The sequence below is a fragment of the Bubalus bubalis genome, chromosome 9 (genome assembly GCF_019923935.1).
Source record: "Bubalus bubalis isolate 160015118507 breed Murrah chromosome 9, NDDB_SH_1, whole genome shotgun sequence".
Classification (NCBI taxonomy): Eukaryota; Metazoa; Chordata; class Mammalia; order Artiodactyla; family Bovidae; genus Bubalus; species Bubalus bubalis.
In genome coordinates this window covers 60,667,926-60,691,128 of record NC_059165.1, presented here as the reverse complement: position 1 = coordinate 60,691,128, position 23,203 = coordinate 60,667,926, and the positions used below count along the sequence as shown (strand labels likewise).

Below are 23,203 nucleotides of genomic sequence, written 5' to 3'. Positions count from 1 at the left end.
GCCAGGCCTCCCTGTCCATCACCAACTCCCGGAGTTCACTCTCAGGCTCACGTACATCGAGTCGTGATGTACGATGCCATCCAGCCATCTCATCCTCTGGCGTCCCCTTCTCCTCCTGCCCCCAATCCCTCCCAGCATCAGAGTCTTTTCCAATGAGTCAACTCTTCCCATGAGGTGACCAAAGTACTGGAGTTTCAGCTTTAGCATCATTCCTTCCAAAGAACACCCAGGGCTGATCTCCTTCAGAATGGACTGGTTGGATCCTTGCAGTCCAAGGGACTCTCAAGAGACTTCTCCAACACCACACTTCAAAAGCATCAATTCTTCGGCGCTCAGCTTTCTTCACAGTCCAACTCTCACATCCATACATGACCACAGGAAAAACCATAGCCTTGACTAGACGGACCTTTGTTGGCAAAGTAATGTCTCTGCTTTTTAATATGCTATCCAGGTGGGTCATAACTTTCCTTCCAAGGAGTAAGCGTCTTTTAATTTCATGGCTGAAGTCACCATCTGCAGTGATTTTGAAGCCCAAAAAAATAAAGTCAGCCACTGTTTCCCCATCTATTTGCCATGAAGTGATGGGACCAGATGCCATGATCTTTGTTTTCTGAATGTTGAGCTTTAAGCCAGCTTTTTCACTCTCCTCTTTCACTTTCATCAAGAGACTTCTGAGTTCCTCTTCACTTTCTGCCATAAGGGTGGTGTCATCTGCATATCTGAGGTTATTGATATTTCTCCCGGCAATCTTGATTCCAGCTTGTGCTTCTTCCAGCCCAGCATTTTTCATGATGTACTCTGCATACAAGTTAAATAACCAGGGTGACAGTATACAGCCTTGACGTACTCCTTTTCCTATTTGGAACCAGTCTGTTGTTCCATGTCCAGTTCTAACTGTTGCTTCCTGACCTGCATATAGGTTTCTCAAGAGTCAGGTCAGGTGCTCTGGCATTCCCATCTCTTTCAGAATTTTCCATAGTTTATTGTGATCCACACAGTCAAAGGCTTTGGCATAGTCAATAAAGCAGAAAGATGTTTTTCTGGAATGCTCTTGCTTTTTCGATGATCCAGAGGATGTTGGCAATTTGATCTCTGGTTCCTCTGCCTTTCCTAAAACCAGCTTGAACATGTGGAAGTTCACGGTTCATGTATTGCTGAAGCCTGGCTTGGAGAATTTTAAGCATTACTTTACTAGCGTGTGAGATAAGTGCAATTGTGCGGTAGTTTGAGCATTCTTTGGCATTGCCTTTCTTTAGGATTGGAATGAAAACTGACCTTTTCCCGTCCTGTGGCCACTGCTGAGTTTTCCAAATTTGCTGGCATATTGAGTGCAGCACTTTCACAGCATCATCTTTCAGGATTTGGAATAGCTCAACTGGAATTCTATCACCTCCACTAGCTTTGCTCGTAGTGATGCTTTCTAAGGCCCACTTGACTTCACATTCCAGGATGTCTGGCTCTAGGTCAGTGATCACACCATCGTGATTATCTGGGTCGTGAAGATCTTTTTTGTACAGTTCTTCTGTGTATTCTTGCCACCTCTTGTTAATATCTTCTGCTTCTGTTTAGGTCCATACCATTTCTGTCCTTTATCGAGCCCATCTTTGCATGAAATGTTCCCTTGGTATCTCTAATTTTCTTGAAGAGATCTCTAGTCTTTCCCATTCTGTTGTTTTCCTCTATTTCTTTGCATTGATCGCTGAGGAAGGCTTTCTTATCTTTTCTTGCTATTCTTTGGAACTCTGCATTCAGATGCTTATATCTTTCCTTTTCTCCTTTGCTTTTCGCTTCTCTTTTCACAGCTATTTGTAAGGCCTCCTTACATAACAATTATCAAAACTAAGAAATCAACATTGCTGCAATAGTAGTTAACTAAACTACAGACTATTTTTGCATTTCACCAATTTTTTCCTTTGTTCTTTTTTCTGTTACAGAATCTAATCTAGGATATGACAGCACATTTAACTGTCATGTCTCTTTAGTCTCCTCCAATCTGTGACAGGTTCTTTGTCTTTCTCAATCTGGACATACTTGAATACTGGTCAATCTTTAGATCATGTCTCAATCAGAGTTTGTCTGGTGTCCACTCATTTTTACAGCAGAAACAATAGTAGCTAACATTTATGAAGCTATTCCTATACTCTTAGCACTGGGCTTACCCAGTGGCTCAGATGGTAAAGAATCTGCCTGCAATGTGGGAGACCCAGATTTGATCCCTGGGTTGGGAATATCCCCTGGAGAAGGGAATGGCTACCCACTCTAGTACTATTCTTGCTTGGAGAATTCAATGGACAGAGGAGCCTAGCAGGTTACAGTCCTTGGGGTTACCAAGAGTCAGACATGACTAAGCAGCTAACACTTTCACTTTTTCATACACCTGGCACTATCGTAAACACTTCTGTACTTCCATTATTTACCCACTTACAACAATCCTCTAAAGTAGGAATTATTACTATCCCTATTTTACAAATGATATTTCACTACAGGATATTTCATCAACCCTTAGTGGAATTAAATAACTGGCCCAAGGTTACCCAGCTGTTCAAGGCACAGTTGAACTTGGGTAGAGAGACTCTGCAACTCTGCTGTCTGCTAATTTCAAGGCACTGTGACAACAACCAGATGCCAAAATACAGGCTGGACTTTGCCCTCTGGCAACTCCCTCCCCACAGGACCCATCTCTTTGAAAAGAGAGCATTCTAGGCTCCTATCTTTTTTCCAAGGGAGATAAACTATCCACTTTAATTTCTAAGTTATTCCCATACAACCAGAAATTTCTTTCTCTTCACAGGAAGCATCTTCCTGACCTAAGGACAAAGAAGAGGCCAGTGTTCTCCTGAGACCTCACCCTTGACCAGTACCAGGAAAGAGTGAAACATACAAACACGTAGGTATGCTAGAATCAAGAGAACTCTCTCCCAAAGGCCTCTGCAAATACATGGAGACACTGAAGTCAAAGGATAAAAAAGAAACCTTTGGAGGTTGCTTCTTTTCCATGTCATGTCAAGAGATATCCAACGATGGGAAACACAAGCTGACACAAGCCTTCTCTTTAGCATCAGGTTCTTTGGGAAGGTTAAAGCGCAACTCATTGGTGCAACACAGGCCAGAGCATCAAGGGACACAGCTGTGCGAGTCAGGCTGGGAAGAACTCTAGCTACACTCCAGGATTTGCTCTTAATGATTATGACTTTAGATCATTCAGTTCCACTTGATTGATTTTTCCCAAACCCCCTCTCTGGCAATGCCAATGTGTTTTTCCTCTTGTTCTGACTGATCAGCAAAATACATGGCTGAAAGGACTGGTTTGGAAAGCATTTCTTTGATGCTGAGAGAACTGAGAAAACACTCCCCGCAACTACACACCCGCACATCTATCCACCCCTGCCACCTGACACTCAGCTGCAGGTAGAGGCCATTACAGCAAGGGAGAAAAGAATGCAAAGAGGGCAGGCAGTGAGGGAGGAAGAGCTGAGAGTGTGAAAAGGGAGGGAAAGACAGAGAAAGAGACTTTGGTTCAAATTCAGTCACTATAGAGCCAAGACTTCCACTGACATACATAAGCAGGGTTAAATGACATCAGTAAACATGTGAGAAGACTCAGCCTCCCTTTGATTTGCCTTTCTCTTACGTCTCCCCACTTTCCTTCACCCCCTCAAAGGGCAACTAACCCCATCACTTAGGTTCCTGTAAATCAGACATTGCATTTGGCTACTCTTATTACTGCCAGCTTTGTGCAAGAAAGAGCTCCTCTCCTTTGAAGTCTACCATTTTATATCTAACTCCAAGGTATCCTCAGCTAGCTATTTTGATCAAATATTGAAGGTTGAAAAGCTAATGGTCTTTAGGGAACAATCCCTCCAGCCTCTCCATCTGCAATCTAACCCAGTGGGAATCTAAAGCCAGCTAATAGCCCTCCAATCACACTGCACACAGGGCTACTTACTCCACTGTGTTTATGGAACATCTGGATCGACCCCTAAGATCTAACCTAGGAAACAAAGATGGAGCAGCTTGAATAATTCTTCATCCTCTTGAATAATTCCCCTTCTCAATGTCAACAGCCTCCAAAATTCACATTATTTTGTTCCCACAGAGACTCGAAACGGCACTACTTTCAAGCAGTGATCCTACAGTTTCTATCTTCAGAAGAAAAGAAAAAAATCCTGAGAAGGGCAATGGGACCTGAGGCCCCTTCATTGGCCAAATACAGGCTCCAAGAGACCAAGAGAAGAGATAAACACTTCTTTACAGGAAGTGTTTTGTTTTGTTTTTTTTTTAACTGGAAGTCTCCCTTAAATAACATACACAAAGCACCAAGGACTAGGGGGGGTTCCCCCAAAGTGCTGGTTTTCCTCCCTTCCCCATCAGCTAGACTAGAGTTCCTGGGTCCTATTCTGCTTTAGTCATTCTTGGCCATGAGATACTAAATAACTTTCTTATTCTCTGTCCAGGCAAATCTAATACAGTTATGTTAAGTTTAAAAATAAAATAAAAAAAAAAAAAAAAAAAAAGCCTGACTTGGCAAAACCAGGATGACAGAATGAAGATTAACAAGACTATGCTTATGCAATATTTATAGGGCCGCTTTCGTTAGGGGATGGGGGGTAGTGTGTGTTCCCCCCAGGCAAAAAAAAAAAAAAAAAAAAAAAAACACTCAACAAAAAGATCCTATTACTACTCATAAAAATTCACCACCTCTGCCCAGATAAACTAATTATGTACTGTCTGAGCCACCAAGGAAGCCCAATTATGCCCACAGGTAATCAAATCTGAAAACTTTTCAATTCAAAAGAATGATTCTGTCCTCTCAAACAACAGCATTATACAAACCATAAACATACTATTCTGAGAACTAAACAAATTAAAATACAAATCAATCTCTGTTTGTCTCAAATCAACATATTATAGGAAATAAGGCAAGATCAACAACCTCCTAGTCTATGAAAAGTAACAAAGCAAGACACAACATGGACAGAAACAAAACCAGCCTGATCAGAATACAAGGAACACAAGGCTTACAGAGCCTGTACACAAGCTCTGCTTCATTCAGGTTATTTTCACGCCTGCCTAGAAAATCAGTGGGATACCAGTGGGATACCACCCCAACTCTGACCTTGACCACTTCCAAGAGTTTTGAAAATCCCTATTTCAGAAGAGGGAAGGTTGGAGTAGGTTCAGAAAAGCTTCCACTAATGCTCTCCAGCTTGCCCCATAGGTCAGACAAAGGTCTCTCTCTCATCAATCCCAAAGACAATCCAACAAATCTCCTTAATGATCTCCCCATCATTCCCCACACTCCAGCTATTCACTATCCAAGGCTCACATTGCTCTAGAACGCGGCCAAACCCACTGGTCCCAGACCACCACAAAGTCTGGCTGTCAGATGTCAACTGGGCCCTGATGCTGGGCAATGCTTAGTTCTGACCTCTTGACTGTCTAAACAGCTTCTTCACAATGGTTCTTCCTTAACCTCTCCATTCCTTAAGCACCCAATCAAGCCTTTCTCATGCATCATCCAAGGTAAAAGGCTCACCCTCGTCTGGACTCAGATAATCAGACATCTATTGGAAGCTTCCTCAATCTCCCTCTCTCTCTCTCCCACTTTTCCTTGTTTTTGTCCAAGTTCATCACATTCATGAGGCCAAGACTTTCCATCTGCCACCTAAACAACTTTGTCTCATCAATTATCTGCTCTCTGGGATTTCAAATCTCTGTCAACAGTGCCTCCTTTTCCCTTTGCCTTCCAACATACACAGAAGTTCTCTCCATTCAGCTTCAGTGACGCTGCCTCTGGGAAGATGTTCCTTAAGGCCACACCTCTGTATTCTCATAGCATTATATTCCTGTCTGGGATCTTCCTACACCATAAGCCCAAGCAGGCAAGCCTTTGTTTAATGCCCACCATGGTATCTCCGACATAAAGCACTGTACCTGGCACATTATTAGAGTTCAACAAATGTAACGAGAAATAAATTTTTTGGTATGGCTGTCTCTGAAGTTACTATTTTCATTCTCTTCTCCCACTTATTTTCAACCCCCAAACCCAGGAGTTTATATCATCCTTCTTAATTTCCTCAACTCCCATTCACAGCCTAACCCTGAAGGGACTAAACTACACGCTTATTTTCACATAGTCAGATCTACTGTATTTCAACTCTCTTTCCTCCCACCACCCGCTACCTGACAGAAGGGATGCAGCCCACCACTACCATCCCATTATTCTTCTACACATCCCTGCCTCTCCAACTAGATCAATAAAGGCTCACATTTAGAGAGAGAGTTCATGTCATCCCCTCTTCACTCCTGCTCCCTACCTGTCCTCTTCTCGACCTAATTGAACATTATCTCAAGTTATCAATCAATTCTTACCTCCAGTACTGTGACAAAGCTAAGAATGGAAAAAGCTCTGGAAGAGGGTCTTTGATTTCAGCTCCAGGTTGATCCTTGAGAGCTATTCCCAACTCTGGTTAATCCCAATCTTGGAGATGGCCTAGACAGTCTTAGCCAGTCAAGTGAGGTCAATATGAGAGAAAGAAGGTAAGTTGAGGCTACAGAGATTCTCTGAATTAAAATCAACCCCTGGGTATAAGGGCTGGGACTAGTTTTGCCAACTAGTTTTCCAGTATCCCTACTCCAGTCTAAGTTTTTAATTTTAACCAGTTTCGGGGAAGGGGGGGTCCTCGATCTTTGAAAGCTGAGGCTGCGCAACTCTAAGGACTCTCTGTTAAGCCTCAAAGAGATCAGGTAGATAGAGGAAAAAGAAGAGGCGAATAAGGGCCTAGGGTGAGCATTAAGCACACAAACGCTTGTTAGAAAGTGGATATCCAACAGTTGTTGATTATCACCCCCCAAGTCCATAGAATGCAAACTGGACCCTGGCCTGCCCCATTCATACTTCTGTACTTAAAGGCAAAGCCCAGGTAGAGATTCTCTGGGCATCTCTACAGCACAGTACTCAGCCAGTTAGTCTCAACGTGGCCTCTAGCCTTGGCAGTGGCTACCATGGAGGTTACAGGCCTTCCTGCCCTGGCCTCTACCTGTTTTGCCACCAGGATGTGGAATTTGGCTGCTACTGAAGCACTGGTCAGCTATGTTGGAAGAAGTTCACATATAGGAAATGGTGTCTCTCTGAAACGAAGAGCTCTAAACTGTCCTTATGGAGCCTGGTGGAGACTGCATGTATTCTAGCCCACCATCATTTTCTCTCCCAGTACAGGGTATTTTGGAGCCTCGGACACTGCTCCTACAGGCCTCAAGAGACCTGGCATCCTACTATGCCCTCAGCAGGAAAAGAGATGCTCACAGTGGAAACAGTTAACAAAGGCTAGGGAGGTGGCAGTAATAGGGGAGGATGGATTAGAAGTATAGGTAGGAAAGGGAGAAATGATGTTCTCAAGGAAATCTCCTGAAGACTTGAAAAGTTTCAAAGCAGGGGAGGAAGGCACTGCGCAGAAGGAGGTAGCACCAAAGATAAGCTCTGTTGAACACACCACCCTCAAATGTTGTTGGAGACAGCGACTTGTGTTCAAGAGAGGAGATACATTACCAAGACACCACACAAAAACCACACAGTTTCCTCTACCCAGCCCTTGCTCTACATTTCCAGCACTGCTCTTGAGCCAGAGTGAAAGATCATGCAACAGAGGTCCCCTGCTATAGCCCTCCCTCAGGCCATTAGCTCCTGGTGACAGCCAAGAAGTCCCAACTGCCTCACTCTCATGAGCCAGAGGAGCTGAGGTATGAACTGCCCTTAACCAACACTCCTACTCTCAGCCACTGCTCATGGACCTCGAGGTGTGTGTGTGCCTATGTGCGAGTGACAGGGCACACACAGGTCATATTCTTGCGGACCATCTGGGGAATGAAATAACCCATAAAGATCCTCCTGATTAGGGGAGAAAGGGAGGGTTACCCGCTTCCCAATCACAGAGCTGGATAGGGATAGGTGGACTTGCCCTTAAGTCTTACCTCAATTGTAGCCTGTGGTATTTAAAATATATATATATATATATATATCTGGTCTTTATCCCTGGTTCCTGAAATGACTCTGGTGAGGGAGCAGGGGTAGAATTAGGTAATTTCCAAGATGGGGGCAGGTCACCAGAAAGATGAAGCCTTGATTAGACAGTAGGAACTTTTAGCCCCACCTCCAGGGAGGGAAGCAGGGCTGGAGATTGAGTTCAATCTCCAATGGCCAATGACTTTGGCCACCTAAATCAATCACACCTAATAACAAAAACTCCATAAGAGCCCCTGGAGGGCTTTTGACAGCTTCTGACTGGTGAACCTCAGAAGTACTGAGAAGGCAGTGTGCCCATAGAGGACAGAAAAGCTCTACACCTTAGCAACCATACCTTCTATGCATCTCATACACCTGGCTACTCTGAGTTGTATCCTTTATAATAAACCAGTAAACATGAGTAAAATGCTTTCCTGAGTTCTGTGAGCTGTTCTAGTAAACTTGGAGGGAATTCTGGGAATCTCCAATTTACAGCTGGTCAGTCACAAGGCCAGTAGTCTGGGACTCGTGACTAGCATCTCAATTAGAGGCAGTCGGACTGAGTCCTTTAACTGGGATCTGACACTAACTCCAGCTAGATAGTGTCTAAATTGAATTACTGGATATGCAGTTGGGATCCGAGGACTGGAAGACCACATGGTCTCTTCTAAGCTGCAAGGGGCAGAAGACCTCAGAGAGACAATCCTACCATCACCCAGACCAGAGTCAGGTGCTCCTTCAGACATGTCCAGAGCCTGCAGGAAATCAGACTCCTCCCTTAAATGCTTGCAAGAGAGTAGTTGGTCTACCATAAATGTGGTTTTTAAAATTCAATTCCCTCCTATCGCTCATGCAGATCTGAAATGATCTGACCAGATGGCTGGTGCTCTGTAATTCTTGGATTGCTCTCATCAGTTGTTGATGATTTAGATTTTTTTTTAATACCCCCTCACATGAATGTGTTCCTGCACAGGCTTCCTGCATGTTCCCATCAAATGGCTCTTTGTACTAATGACAATATTTCAGAGGCTCTCACACAGCATTTCAGATCCTGGAAGCCACCTCAGGTCAATAAGAACCCCCAAGTCTAAGCTCCCATGAGTCCATATGGGACCAACATACAGCACTGGGTAACAGGCAGAACAAGAGAGGACTTTGCTCAGCCAGCCTCATCGCCTCCACTTTTCCTTCAGGTCCCAAGGAAAGGAAGGCAGCAGCAGCAAAGGTATATTTTTAAAATGACAACTATAGCCATTTATTGAATATTTCCTACGTGCCAGGCCCTGTGTGAAACATTCTACATATGTTAATCTTGTTTCAGTCTCACACCATCTCTGTGAAGTATGTATTTTCATCCCTGTTTTCAGATGAGGAAACTAAGATTCAGAGATTCTCATCAACCTGACAAGGCCACAGAGCTCAAAAAGAGAACTGAAAGTGGGTTTGGAGGTTTAACATCATAAAATTTGACTCAAAGCTCCACCAAAATCTCAGGGATAGAGAGAAGGCCCTGGCCTGGCCTCCTCACACCCTCCTTTGTGCCCTCATTGAGCACCACACACTTTTTCCAGGACACTCAAAACATTGCAATGCCTTTTTCTCTCTGTATCCTCTATGAGACTATGAACTGCTGGAAGGCAGGGGTCATGTCTCATTTGTTACCCAGAAAGACAGTATGGTACAGTGGTAGAGGTTAGGCTTAGAGCCAAACAAAGCTAGATCTGAATTCTGTCTCTATCACTTGGTCGTTTGGCTAAGTCACCTCTCTTGAGATTCAGTTTCGTCTATAAAAATGAGGGTAGTTATAGCACCTACCCTCAAAAGATGCCTGGCACAGGGAATGCTCAGTAAATGTGAGCTATTATCTGTCTCTGGCTACCAGTATAGTGTTTGGCACAAAGTAGGATCACAGAAAATGCCCAAGGAGCAGAAGGCCCACCATATCTGGCTGTGACCAGTTTTCTCTAATAACAAGTACACAGGCACAAAGCCTGGGGTTCATGGGTGCTCAGCCTTAGGACAAATTTCTGAGTTCCTTGCCCAGAACCCACAGGACCTGCCAGCAAACAGCTTTCCTCTGCCTGCTTGTGAACAGCTGATGCTGAATCCACACTCAAATGCTTGCTGTGCCTCCGTAAGGTATGACAGATCCCAAAATAAACCGAGAGAGAGAGAGAGAGACAGGAAAATCACTTCCAGGAACAAGTAACTCCCAGCAAGGATGCTGACAGTAATAACAAGGCAGGGAGACTTCCGGGGAGTGACCTGCAGCTGCTCAGGGCAGGATGGCTGGGGCCCAATTCCCACCTGGCCTGGTAGGAAGGCTCATGAAGTTACAGGTTGGTCCCCTGATATTCCAGGCTACAGCAGGCAGGATATCTGCCTTCAAATGAGCCCAGATCGTGTAGCCCAGTAACTCCTCCTTGGAGACCTGAGGACAACACAGATGAGGTCCTACCTTCAGAGACCTAAGGAGACAGAAGGTACTGAACTGAAGTCAATAACTGTCAACATAAACTAGCCATTTTGCCATTCTCTTAAAAGTGCCCCCAAAGATATTCCACCATCTTCCTATGCCATGTCCTAGCTCTTAGGCAGGAAATGCTGTGCTAGCCCATTCTGCTCCCTTACCAAAAATCGTCCTGGAAGGAAAGAAGAACATTCCATGACCATGGAAGTCTTTCCCTGTCACCATAAGTTCCCTTCCCCATCTAAAGCCAGAGAGAACAGGAAGGTTACACACTCATGCATAACTACTGGCGTCCAATTTCACAATGAAGTTTAAGGGGTGGCACAGAGAATTTACCATTTAAAATCAGAACTGCTATGTACCGGGTTATGTCTTCATGTTAGAAATCCTCAGAATAGACTCTGCAGGAGGCGGGCAGGACATTTTTCCCACATCACCAATTGGGGAACTGAGGGATTCAGTGACTTGCCCAAGATCCCCTAAGTAGTAAACCTAGGATTTGAATCCAGGACTGGCTCAGTCTGAAGTCTGTGCTCTTTACCACTATTAATAAATTATACTACCTCCTCATTTATCTACTCATTCCAGGACTAGTTACATCCCTTTTAACCATTCAGTAACTGTGATGGAAGTTCCCAGGTAGCATTTAGAATTTAGAATCCCAGGTGGATTAAATATACTGATTAAAGGCAAATGCCAGCTATCCATACAGACCCCTGAGATGTCAATCTCCTACCAACAAACATACATATAAAAACCTTCTCAATGTACACACAGAACATCTTAAAGAGAGTCTTGTCTGCCTCGACAGTACCTCTCAATCATCACACATTAAACCCTGAGGCCAAAACAAATCTCTCACCTTCCCTCCTCCCCTCACTGGTCCTGCTCTGGGGGGTGAGTGTAGGTGAAATGAAAACATTTTGGGAATACAGGGCAAGCACAACTGGAACTAGACTCGCTTTGCCTCAGCGTTGTGGGGCCTGAGTATCTGTGCTCAAACACAATTCACAAGCCTTTGAAGTGGCTTCAAGGAAACGTGGGGCAGAACAATGTATAAGGAGCCTTAAGAAACTAGAAGGCAGAGGATGATGTCAATGGGACAACAAGTTAAATGTAAAAATTAGTACTCCACTCTAACTCTCCAAGAGACGCTTAGAGCACTCAGCCTGCCCTTGTCACATAGGCGCTGGCCCTCCCTCCCCAAAGATATAAAGAGAGGTTCTTATGCTCAACCATTATCAGCAACCCCACTGCCCCGAGGCTGGGCAAGGGCCCTGGGTCAGAACTTTCAGGCTTGATCTGCATCGTGGACTGGGGCCTTAAAGAGTGCCACAGGAAAGGAGGGTAGGGGTAGGGACACTGACTTCCATGTGCTCCAGGCACTTGCCTGGTCAGAAGTGGTATAAGCACTTTTAATCACATAAAATAAATGAACATAACCCACATCCTCCACTTTCCACACGCCGAGAGTCCCTCTAGTTTTAGTCCTCAGAGACCAGGGGGCTCAGTTCTCAGGGAAGGTGGAGGAAAGCAGCCAGAACAAAAGTTGAATTTGCTGAGCCCAGTACCTCTGCCCCTAAAATCTCCCTCTACCCAACACCATTAGCACCTACTTGGTTTTCCTGGTGGTTCATCACTTTTCTGTGGCAGTAACTACCTACACTCAAGCCCAGCAGGGGCGATATTGCTATCAGAAAGTTGGCTGGCAGCGCAAATGCTGCCCCTGCCCAGCACAGCAGCAATGCAGCAGTGAGAACATGGTGATGAATATAGGCAAGGAGTTGATGAAACTATGCTCTGGCAGCTGCCAGGGCTTGTCATCCCACTGCAACAGTGCAGAACACAAAGAGCCTATTCCTGAGAATAGGCCCAGTCAGGCTCCAGCCAAGGACAAGTGGGAAGAAGGTGAGTCCAGGCTGGGGTCAATGACGTTGGACAAGTTAGCTGAATGACATAGGTCAAGTCATCTACTCTCTCTGAGCCTCAATGTTTTCATCTGAAAATAAAGACAATAATAGCTCCTATTATTGTGAAGACTGAACAAGCTTACGCACATGAAGCACCTAGCACAGTATCTGAACATGGTAAACACCACAACTGCTGGCTTATCTCATTATTGTTTTAATCCCTGGGCCCAGGGCCATAAAAGGGTTCAAAAGTTGTCCCTTCTGAGGATGTTCTGCTGGGGTCCAGCCCCGGCTAATCCAGGGTATTCGAAGCGGGGACAGCGTTGGCGACCTATTTAATTATTTATTCATCAAAGATATAAAGAGTAATAGAATGAGGATAGCTCAGTAGGAAAATTCAGTGGAGAAAAGAGGCTGAGTAGCTTGGTTTACACGGGGGACCAATAAAACTTCAAGACAAGAAGCTTGCACCACTTACGTAGGCCACAGGCGTCCTTCCGTTCTCCCGAAGGAGAGGAGACACTGAGGCCTCCCCGGTCGGATCTTAGAAGCCCAGGCATAATTAGTAAGCATGGTGGGTTCCACGCTCCAGATGGAGACTCAGCCAGAGTGAGAGAGAGAGCGACATGGGGAGACCAGTATTTCGAGAAACTGATCCCACTTCTTTATTTTCCATGGTCTACTTTTATACACTGAGATGTTATGCAAAAGTCACGTGGGGTCAGCAGTCCTGACTTTTATCAAAGTCAGGTGCTTCATACAAATGTATACAGAGGTCTTAGGGGTGTTACATCATCTTCTGGCCAGGGGGCCTGCTGACAATTTATGACCCTCTCCTTGTGACAGCGGTCAGTCAACCAGGACACTTATTTCTCCAGGGGTGATTATTCTTAAAACAGACGCCACCCAAATAGAGTTGTATTCCTATAGGGTGAGGGTATAGTGGGTTTTAATTAAGGAAAGAATTTACTTAGCCTAAGGTCTAACATGATTAATATCAAAGGTTAATACTTATTTCTTCTATATATTCATTAATGTGTATAAGGGCAGGGGATGTGGAGACTTAGCAGTAAACATTGGCTCAACAAATGAAAAACCCTTCACCAATACAAGTTCTAATCAGCCCATTATACTTATACTAATAATTTTCTAACTTTTCTAAAAAACCTGTTTTTAGAAGGTTTAAAGCATCTCGTGCCTCTCACGGTTGGGAGGCTGTGAGCAATCACATGTGGCCGGACAAGCCTGTCAGGCAGGCTAGAGAACCTTCAGAGGAGTTTGTAGGTTGAAACACTCCTATCACGCCCAGGTATTATTATTAACTGGAGCTCTAAGTTAACTCCTTCTCCGAAAGAGGTGGTGAGGGACAGCCCCCCGTAAAGTCAGAGGTGTAGGTAAGAGCACAAAGTAGTAAAGTAGGCAGGCTCTGGTTATGGGGGTAGATGCTTGAGGATTTCCAGGGGGACTCCTGAGGCTCGATCCCACCTTTGCGTATGTCGAGCCTCCTTCCTCATGACCTTTGCCATGGGCGGAGTGCCTCACGCCGGCCCCCAACAATGCTCCGTTCAAAACCCAGGCCAGGATAAGCCCCTGTTTCTTGGCACAGGCTTCTTTAACAATAGAAAACTCCTGCTCTGCACCGGTGCTCAGGACTCTCCCATGAACAATATTTCAGCAGCACTGAGCCGAGCAACGGAACCCAAAATAGCATTTGCACAGTGAGGCACATGTCACTGCCTCTCCTGCGCTTCAGAAGTGCAAGGAAAGAAAGTTTTCAATCACTTTCTCAGAAAGCTCGGCCACCCACCACCTCCCTGCCTTCCAGGACACTCAGACATGGTAATCTCTGTTCTGCAGGAACATGAAGGTCCCTGAGTCCTGCAGCAGCAGCCACCACTACTCCCCTCCTAGGAAGCCAGAGAGGGGTGCTCCTTCAAAACAGCCCTATGGGGACAAAGGACATACACATTTTGAATTTCAAGTGTGTTTCCTGGAGACAGGGCTGGGCTTGGTACCTGGACGAAGTGCCTGCCACTCATGGGTCGGGTGAAACACCTCCAGAATCTTGGGTTCCAGCTCCTCCTCTGCTACGGTTTCCTTTCTCTCTGTTTCTTTGGTGCTGCTCTTCTCTGGGTTGGTCAGCGCAAATTCCTTCAGAAAAAGGAAAACAGGGCATGCATGAACCACCACAGCTGGGTAGCAAGCAAGCAGAAAGAAAACGGCCTGGGGGAGTACACTCTCCTCCTTGCGTTTCCTGCCCTCCCTAGCCATGTTTGGACCTTTCACAAGATTAGTCTCAGAACCAGTACAACTGAGGTGATATGATTCAATTAACACAGCATGTGTTGTGTGTATATGACACTTTTGTATATGCACTGTTTAAAAATTTCAGAAGGTTCCACACTATCGTGAGGGGTTTAAAGGAACATACTGGGGAGAGGGGTCGACAAAATGAGACAATAGGAGGCTAACTTTCTACTTGATAAGCTCCTATACTGTTTGATATTTAAAATTCCTATTACTCTTATAATTAAAAACTAAAGATATTTATAAAAGAAAAAGCATACAACTGAATAGAACAGTAAGGCCTCAAATGGTCAACTCAGATGTACAAAAGCTGGTAGCTAAAGCCCAATTAATTCCTAAGCCACCCAGCAGGGCAGAGAAAGGGCCTGGGTACCTTAATTCCCCAGGGTACCTATGGAGCATACATGACCTCTTGGGACATTCCAGTCCATGGAGGAAGGGGTGCAAGTGGGAAGGCACAAGTCCAGCTGAGCTAAAGGAGGAAGATGCCCAGGTTGGAAACCTCTTCCTAAAACCTGTTACCTTCCACCCCAGGGAGAGTATGGAGGATTAATGAGATGGTGCCTGTTGAGCACTTTGAGCTCAGGAGAGAAAGATGTAATATAAATACAAAGTATTATTCATTTTATTCCTTCCCAGCCTCCCATCCTTCCTGTCCCATTTTTAAACCTGTTTGTGTATAAAAAAGCAACAAGGCCTCAGGAAACTGGAACCAGAGGGTTCCAGAGCTCTGAGAAATTACATCTGGGAGGGCAAAGAAGAACCCACATTAGCACACTGGAAGATTATTTCAGCACTCCCACCTCCCAATTCTCCCCCTAAGAGTATTTTTCATGGATTCCTCCTATGAACCCAAACTTGTGCTAGGTACTTTATGTAGATCTCATTTTGGTCTCCCAAACAACTTTAATCCTACATGGGAGGTAACAATGCCATTTTTTTCAAGCAGTGCCCCAGGTCCAGATAGGAACCTCCCTGGGTCCCTTAGGTCCTGATCTTTAATTAGCTGACAGAGGAAAGATTAAGGGATTAAGGTGTTGATGATGACAATGTAAAGCCCCTCCAAGGATTTTTACATTTTAACAAGAAATAAAAACATGAGATTCAGATGGAAGAATTTCAGATCTTCTGAAGGACCAGTAAGGAAAATTATCTTGGACAAAATCAGTTCAGTTCAGTCAGCAACCCCATGAACCGCAGCACGCCAGGCCTCCCTGTCCATCACCAACTCTCGGAGTTTACCCAAACCCATGTCCATTGAGTCGGTGATGCCATCCAACCGATCTCATCCTCTGTCGTCCCCTTCTCCTCCTGCCCTCAATCTTTCCCAGCATCAGGGTCTTTTCCAATGAGTCAGCTTGGACAAGAAGATATCCTTAAATCATGTTACAAGTAACAAGACGCACTGATAGAATCGTGGTTTAAAACTGAAGCTCTGCTTCAGGTAACCCAAAGTTCAATTCCAAGTTGCTTTTGACTCCAGGAAAAGTTACTTAACTTTTAAGCTTCAGTTTCTATATTTGTAAAGAGGAAATAACATCTCACTCATATGTTAGAAGAAGTATTACCCTATAAACCACTAGCCCTGGCTACACAGTAGCCATTACACCTATTACTCTTAAAGGGAGTCATCCGTAGGGGCAAGTCAGATGAGTCTGTGCTGTGACATCCAGCATGGACTGAACAAAATGGCTTCACTTAGGCACATCAGGCTTGGGTTGTGGTCACCTGTGCAGCCTTGTCCCTCAAACTCCTCCTACCCTTTCGACTTGAAGTCCGCACAAATCTGAGCTCAAAAGAAAAACTAGCAACAGAAGAGTAGGTGTGTGTGAGACTGATGAGCAGACAGAATGGCAGGAGGCTCCCTACATTCTGAGGGCATGGACGTCACACTTCCAACAGCTGAGTTTCCTGAGGGCAGGCACGGTGTCAATCTTTTTCACCACTGCATATACCCCTTGCCCAGCCCAAGGCTTAGTTTGTAATCACACAACAAAGGAATGAAAGTAGCGCTTCCTCCCACAGGCAGGTATATCTTTTGGAGACAAGCCCAAAGAGTTTGCTGACAGCCAGGAACTAGCCCCAAACTCCAGAACAAAGACCACCTTGTCCACTAAGTATCTGGAGCCTATATACTCCAGGGCCCAGTCATGATGGTCAGTCTCTGCCAAAAGTGTCGTACACTAGACCACAGGGCTAGAAGACCATTAATAATATTTACCTCTGAAGTATGTGGATTAAATGCCTCCAGAAGCCAGGCAGGGACGGATGTAAATGTGCTGTGTGCTCAGTGTAAAAACAACTAGAAGTAGTGGAACTGTGAAAACTGGAGTCCTCCTGCCTTGATCAAGAAACATAGCTGTTACTCAGTTGCCACTGCCATGAAGGCATTCAACTTGGTGAGAAACAGAAATCCATATTTTTATCTGATATTTCTTACTTTTAGAACATGAGAAGAGTCGAACTAAACATCTCTAAGCTTTACATTACAACTCTTGCTTTAGTGTATCTATTAGCCAGGTTAACTCCTGGCAGGTATAACTGTAATCAACTAACCAAATCCTCAACATCAAGAAAAGCAGAAAGAAAGAGGCAAGGGTAATGGTGATGATGAAAATATGACCCTTCAAAATCTAGGCAAGGCTGGTGTTCATTTCAATGAGTAGAGGCTAAGAAAGCCCTTTTCCCTAGATCTTTAATGAGACTAACAGAGTAGGTTCAAGAAGAAGGATTACAACAAGATATGAACCACTGAGACACATACTTGAAGCCTCGGGAAAGCCCCTTTTTCCAACAATCCTATCACTGCTCAAAATATTTTTTTGAGTTTCCTCTTGGTATCATCTTTGAACCATATTTTAAGCTACACACACATACACACTCTCTCTCACACAATCTGCCATTATTTTACAGTTCACCTGTTTTTAGTAGAGGTGACATAAATTTGGTGCTCGTCTGTCTGATCAACTCACTCTGTTCACCAAATCTGGCTCTCAGTGACTTCAGCAAGCACTGAGGGAGGCTTGGTCACACGAACATACTACAAGTTAGACAGTCACTTCAAAGGTGGAATTCCAGAAAAGGTTTTCAGGAAAAGCAGCATCATGGAGATGGGGTTGTAAGGAAAACAGCAGCTACCATTTATGAAGCCCCTACCCATAGGCCCGGCACTGGTCTAAGTGCCTTCCATGCCACACAACTCATCCAAGTTTCACCTATGAAACACACACTTTTAATCCCATTTTATACACACAGGACCTGTGCAAAACCACAATGCTGAGAGAAGAGCAGAGATTTAAGTCCAGGACTGCCTGAATCCTGACTCACTTCTCTGCTTCTGTTCTTAGTCAAGTGTTCTATCGGTTGTGCCTTGGATGCTAAGGGAAGCAAGCAGTAGGGGAATGAGATCACCCCAGCACATTTACCAGCACAGCCCCTGCCCTTTAATGGACAAGGTGAGAAACACAGTTGCAGAGAAAGGGATGACCCTCCCTCTGCTCCAGCAGGGTCCGAAACAGGAGACAAAGACCGAGAGGTGAGGGAGGTCAGTCAGCCCGTGGTCAGCTCTGAAGTGAATCTCATGCTCTGGTGCCCTCTCAGTTGTCTTTTCAGGGCTCCTTTCAATGCTGAATTCTCTCTTCTCTCTGCCATCAATACTGTAAATACCAATTTCCTCTGAAATGGCAAGAAATCCCAGCTAAGGTGTTAACTGACAACAGCTTACCATGATACACTTCCTTACACTTGCAACTGAATAAGAGATTCTTAAAGACCAAAGCCTTCAAGATCCAAGAGAATAAATGAACCTCTCAGGGTAGGTGGATTGCTGTTGTGACAGCGACAGACTGAGGGGGCAACATTTTGGGATAGAAGCCTGACTGACAGAGCCATAAATTAAACAATGGAAGCAGCCACCCCAAACTAAAAAATAACAGCTGACATTTATTGACCATCCATTAGCCATACAGTGCCAGTCTCAATTCGAGGTGCTTTATAATCACATTTAATCTACACTAAAATTTAAGAGGGAGGTGCCTGTTTTACAACCCTGTTTTACACATGAAGAAACAAAGCTCAGAAATGGTCAAACTGTCAAAGTGGGAGGCAAAAGAGAGCTTACTAAGGCTCTGTGCTCCTTTATACTGGGTTCCACTATCCCACTCATCTACCACCTCTTGAAGGTGAGTATACCACACAATACATCCCTTTAGCATTCACACTGCTCCTTAGAAGTGACACCCCAGAGAGGCGCCACAGCAGGAGACAGGAAGGGAGGATGGCTCCAGATCATATCCTGATACACACAGCCAACCTTTGCTGGGTGGCCATAAACCTGTAACAAATGCCCTTGGGGAGAACAATTCCAGGTCACCAGGAGCATTTGTCTGGACTCCAGGCTCTGAACAAAGGATCATGACCACTCCCATCTCCCCCACCACCCATTTTCACTGTTGTGAAGGTAGCTGGCTGCATAATTTGGATTTTTAAATGCCATCAGGGCAGCAATTTTTATGGTATGAGAGAAAAGATGCTTCAATTCCTACTTGTACTTAGCACATGATGAAAGATTATGACAAATGGATACAGCTTAGGAACAGACATAAGGATAAAAGCAGCTTCTGCTGATGAAAGTCAGTATTAACATTTTTCTGAGACTAGGCTCAATAGAGCTAATATAAATGGGCCAGAATAATTATGGCTCTGAAAGCTCATCTATTTGGTTGAACTATTATCCAAAAGGGACTTACTAGCACACAGTCCTTAAGTAAATTCATCAGCACGCTTTTGTTAATTGTGCATCTGCTAAAGCTCATGACGGGGAGTACCCAGATCCTCAAGAGCTGCGGGCTAAAGGGGACACAGCCCTAATCCCTCAGAAAACTTGGGTGCTTTTCTGGGCCAGCTATGTCAGAGCCAGCCCCAACCTCATTCTGTGGCCAGTCCCACCCTCTGGGGCCAATGGGATTCCAGTCTTACTGTCCTTGAAGAGGAGACCAGAAAAATGACAGCAACAAGATCTTAGTCAAAGAACATTAAAAGCTCAAAAGGATTCGTGACTCCTAACTGTACATTCTCTCCTGCTCCACAAAGCAGGGAGAAAGGCAGAGAGAAAACAAATGACTTCAGAGGGAAGGTGGAAGTTTGCCATGAGCCAGAGGTGAACCTTAGCTGAGCTGAATTGCTATTAAATTCATCACAATTGTCATTTGCACTTCAAGGCCCTCCAGTTCCAAAGCCTCCAGCACTTTAATCAACATTTAAGTAGGACCCCTGGGGTTGGGGAAGGTGGCCAGGGGAGGGTAAAACTGTCAGAGAGTTGACAGTCAGGGCATCTCAAGGAAGAGGAAAGAGAGGGCACTGGGAGCTGGTCAAGGGCAGGCTGTTGCTGGGGCAGGCCAGGGAAATGGGGCCAGGACACCCTGCAGCCAGACCAAGCTCAGGGCCTTCTCAGGCATTCTGCCCCTGCCTTTGTCAATGACAGAAACCCTCAGTAATGAGGTCTGGGTTAATGAAATGGAGACTATAAAGAACATGCAACAAAAGACAGAGGGAAAGAGGACACAGAAATGGAAGGGGGGAGTAGAGGAAGTAGTAGTCTTGGTGCTCACCACACAAGTAACCCAGTCCTTGGGGAAAATCCTGACCCTCTCAGCTCTGCCACAAACTAGCTTTATAATGTTGGCCAAGTTACTTAGCATCTGTTAGTTTTCCTCGTTCTCAAAATGAGGATAATAACTTCAGTTGTCTATTTAACATTTGATGGGATTAAGTAAGAATACATATAAAAGCACACAATACAATGCTTGGTTGGATCAAAGAAAAAGCAAGAGAATCCCAGAAAAACATCTACTTCTGCTTCACTGACTACGCTAAAGCCTCTGACTGTGTGGATCACAACAAACTTGTGGAAAATTCTGAAAGAGATGGGAATATCAGACCACCTGACCTGCCTCCTGAGAAATCTGTATGCAGGTCAAGAAGCAACAGAACCGGACATGGAACAAACTGGTTCCAAATCGGGAAAGGAGTACGTCAAGGCTGTATATTGTCACCCTGCTTATTTAACTTATATGCAGAGTACATCATGCGAAATGCCGGGCATGAAGCACAAGCTGGAATCAAGACTGCCGGGAAAAATATCAATAACCTCAGATACACAGATGACACCACCCTTATGGCAGAATTATTGATGAAAGTAAGAGAGTGAAAAAGCTGGCTTAAAATTCCACATTCAAAAAATAATGACATCCAGTCCCAACACTTCATGGCAAATAGATGGAGAAACAATGGAAACAGTAACAGAGCTTATTTTCTTGGGCTCCAAAATCACTGCAGATGGTCACTGCAGCCATGAAATTAAAAGACACTTGCTCCTTGGAAGAAAAGCTATGACAAACCTAGACAGCATATTAAAAAGGAGAGACATTACTTTACCAACAAAGGTTTGTATAGTCAAAGGTTTTTTCAGTAGACATGTACAGATGTGCGAGCTGGACCATAAAGAAGCCTGAGTGTTGAAGAAATGATGCTTTTGAATTGTGTTGGAGAAGACTCTTGAGAGTCCCATGGACTTCAAGGAGATCAAACCAGTCAGTCCTAAAGGAAACAAGTCCTGAATATTCACTGGAAGGACTGATGCTGAAGCTCCAATACTTTGGCCACCTGATGCAAAGAACTGACTCATTGGAAAGGACCCTGAGGCTGGGGAAGATTGAAGCAGGAGGAGAAGGGAACACAGAGGATGAGATGGTTGGATGGCATCACCAACTAATGGACGTGAGTTTGAGCAAGCTCCAGGAGTTGGTGATGGACAGGGAAGCCTGGCGTGCTGCAGTCCATGGGGTTGCAAAAAGTTGGACACGACTGAATGACTGACTATGCTTGGTACATGATAAGCTTATTATTATCATCATCATTGTTATTACATCATTATCATCACCACCATCTTTTCCCCAAAGAGAAAATGTGCTGTAAGCTTTAAACAGAGGCCTGAGGACTAAGGGATAGCGGAAGAAGTGCACACATTCTGTGACCCAGCACTGGTCACATTCCTATAAGAAACTCTCATGGCAGATTCATGTCAATGTATGGCAAAACCAATACAATATTGTAAAATAAAAAAATAAATAAATAAAGGAAAGAAAGAAACTCCCACAGCAGCCCTGGTGGCATGGAGACTTTCTTGGATCCCAAAGATCCCTCTACTTGTGTGAAAATACTTACCGAGTTCTTATGACAGAGGCAGAAGTTGAAGCAGGAGACCATCAGCATGCTGAGCAGTACACACAGAGGAGCCATCCTAAAAAGGAGCAGGCCCTGGTGAGGCATAGTTAGAGGCCTGAGGAATGTAAACACAGAAGATAGAAGGTCAATAATGAAGCTGGTGCCTGACACCCCTCCCCGCCTGCCCCAACACAGTGATTCCCATGATCTCACTTTTTTCACAGATGTCAAACATTTCAGATGATGTCAGACATTTCCGGAATAGAGGTATCACAGGTCTCCTACCCCAGATGTAGAACAACCTAAAGTAATCCTCCATTCCCCCATATGAGGAGATATGCCTTGGCTGAAACTGTCAACCTAAAGTAAGCCTCCATTCCCCCATATGAGGAGAGAGGCGTTGGCTGAAACTGTAGTCATCCAGGACCTTTGCACGAGTTATTCAGGTTGATGCAAAAGTAACTGCAGTTTCAGATTGTGAATTTTAAATCATTATAAGTAGGCTCAAACATATCTTTATTAATCAAAATAGGTACCATTACAATCAACACATTTTTGCCAATGAGAAATAAGCTGGTTTATTCCTGTAGTGTAAAAATCCATGCTTTGAGATTTGACAAACTTGTAAAATATTTTCTGCCTTCTGCTGCTTGTGGAAGCGTTTTCCCTGCAAAAAGTTGTCGATATGCTTAAACCAGGAGTTCGATGGCAAGAGGTCAGGTGAATATGGAGGATGAGGCAAAACCTCATAGTCCAATTCATTCAACTTTTGAAGCGTTGGTTGTGCGACCTGCAATCAGGCACTGTCATGGAGAAGAACTGGACCCTTTCCGTTAACTAATGCCATCTGTAAGCATTGCAGTTTTCGGTGCATCTCATCAAATTGCTGAGCATACTTTTCAGATGTAACGGTTTCACCAGGATTCAGAAAGCTGTAGTGGATCAGATGGCAGCAGACCACCAAACAGTAACCAGGTCCTTTTTGTGGTGCAAGTTTGGCTTTGGGAAATGCTTTGCAGCTTCTTCTCAGTTCAACTACTGAGCTCATTGTTGTATAAAATCCACTTTTTGTCACAAGTCACAATCCGATTGAGAAATGGTGCATTGTTGCACAGAATAAGAGAAGACGACACTTCAAAACGATGATTTCTTTTATTTTCAGTCAGTTCATGAGGCACCCACTTATCAAGCTTTTTCACCTCTCCAATTTGCTTCAAATGTGAAATGACCGTAGAATGGTCAACGCTGAGTTCTTCGGCAACTTCTCATGTAAGTTTTAAGAGGATCAGC

The 23,203-nt window shown here is 44.5% G+C and overlaps 1 protein-coding gene across 4 annotated transcripts in view; it reads right to left on the bottom strand.

The window, feature by feature from the left end:
* SIL1 (SIL1 nucleotide exchange factor) overlaps positions 1-23,203 on the bottom strand; it is a 246,058-nt gene that overhangs the window by 160,675 nt on the left and 62,180 nt on the right. For all 4 annotated transcript variants that reach the window (XM_006070833.3, XM_006070835.3, XM_006070832.3 and 1 more), the window contains exons 2-3: positions 21,914-22,028; positions 14,398-14,533 (exon numbers count right to left, since the gene is read on the bottom strand). In XM_006070833.3, the coding sequence (XP_006070895.1) occupies positions 14,398-14,533; positions 21,914-22,018 (241 nt within the window). In that variant the 5' untranslated portion in view covers positions 22,019-22,028. The remainder of the gene's footprint in view (positions 1-14,397; positions 14,534-21,913; positions 22,029-23,203) is intronic.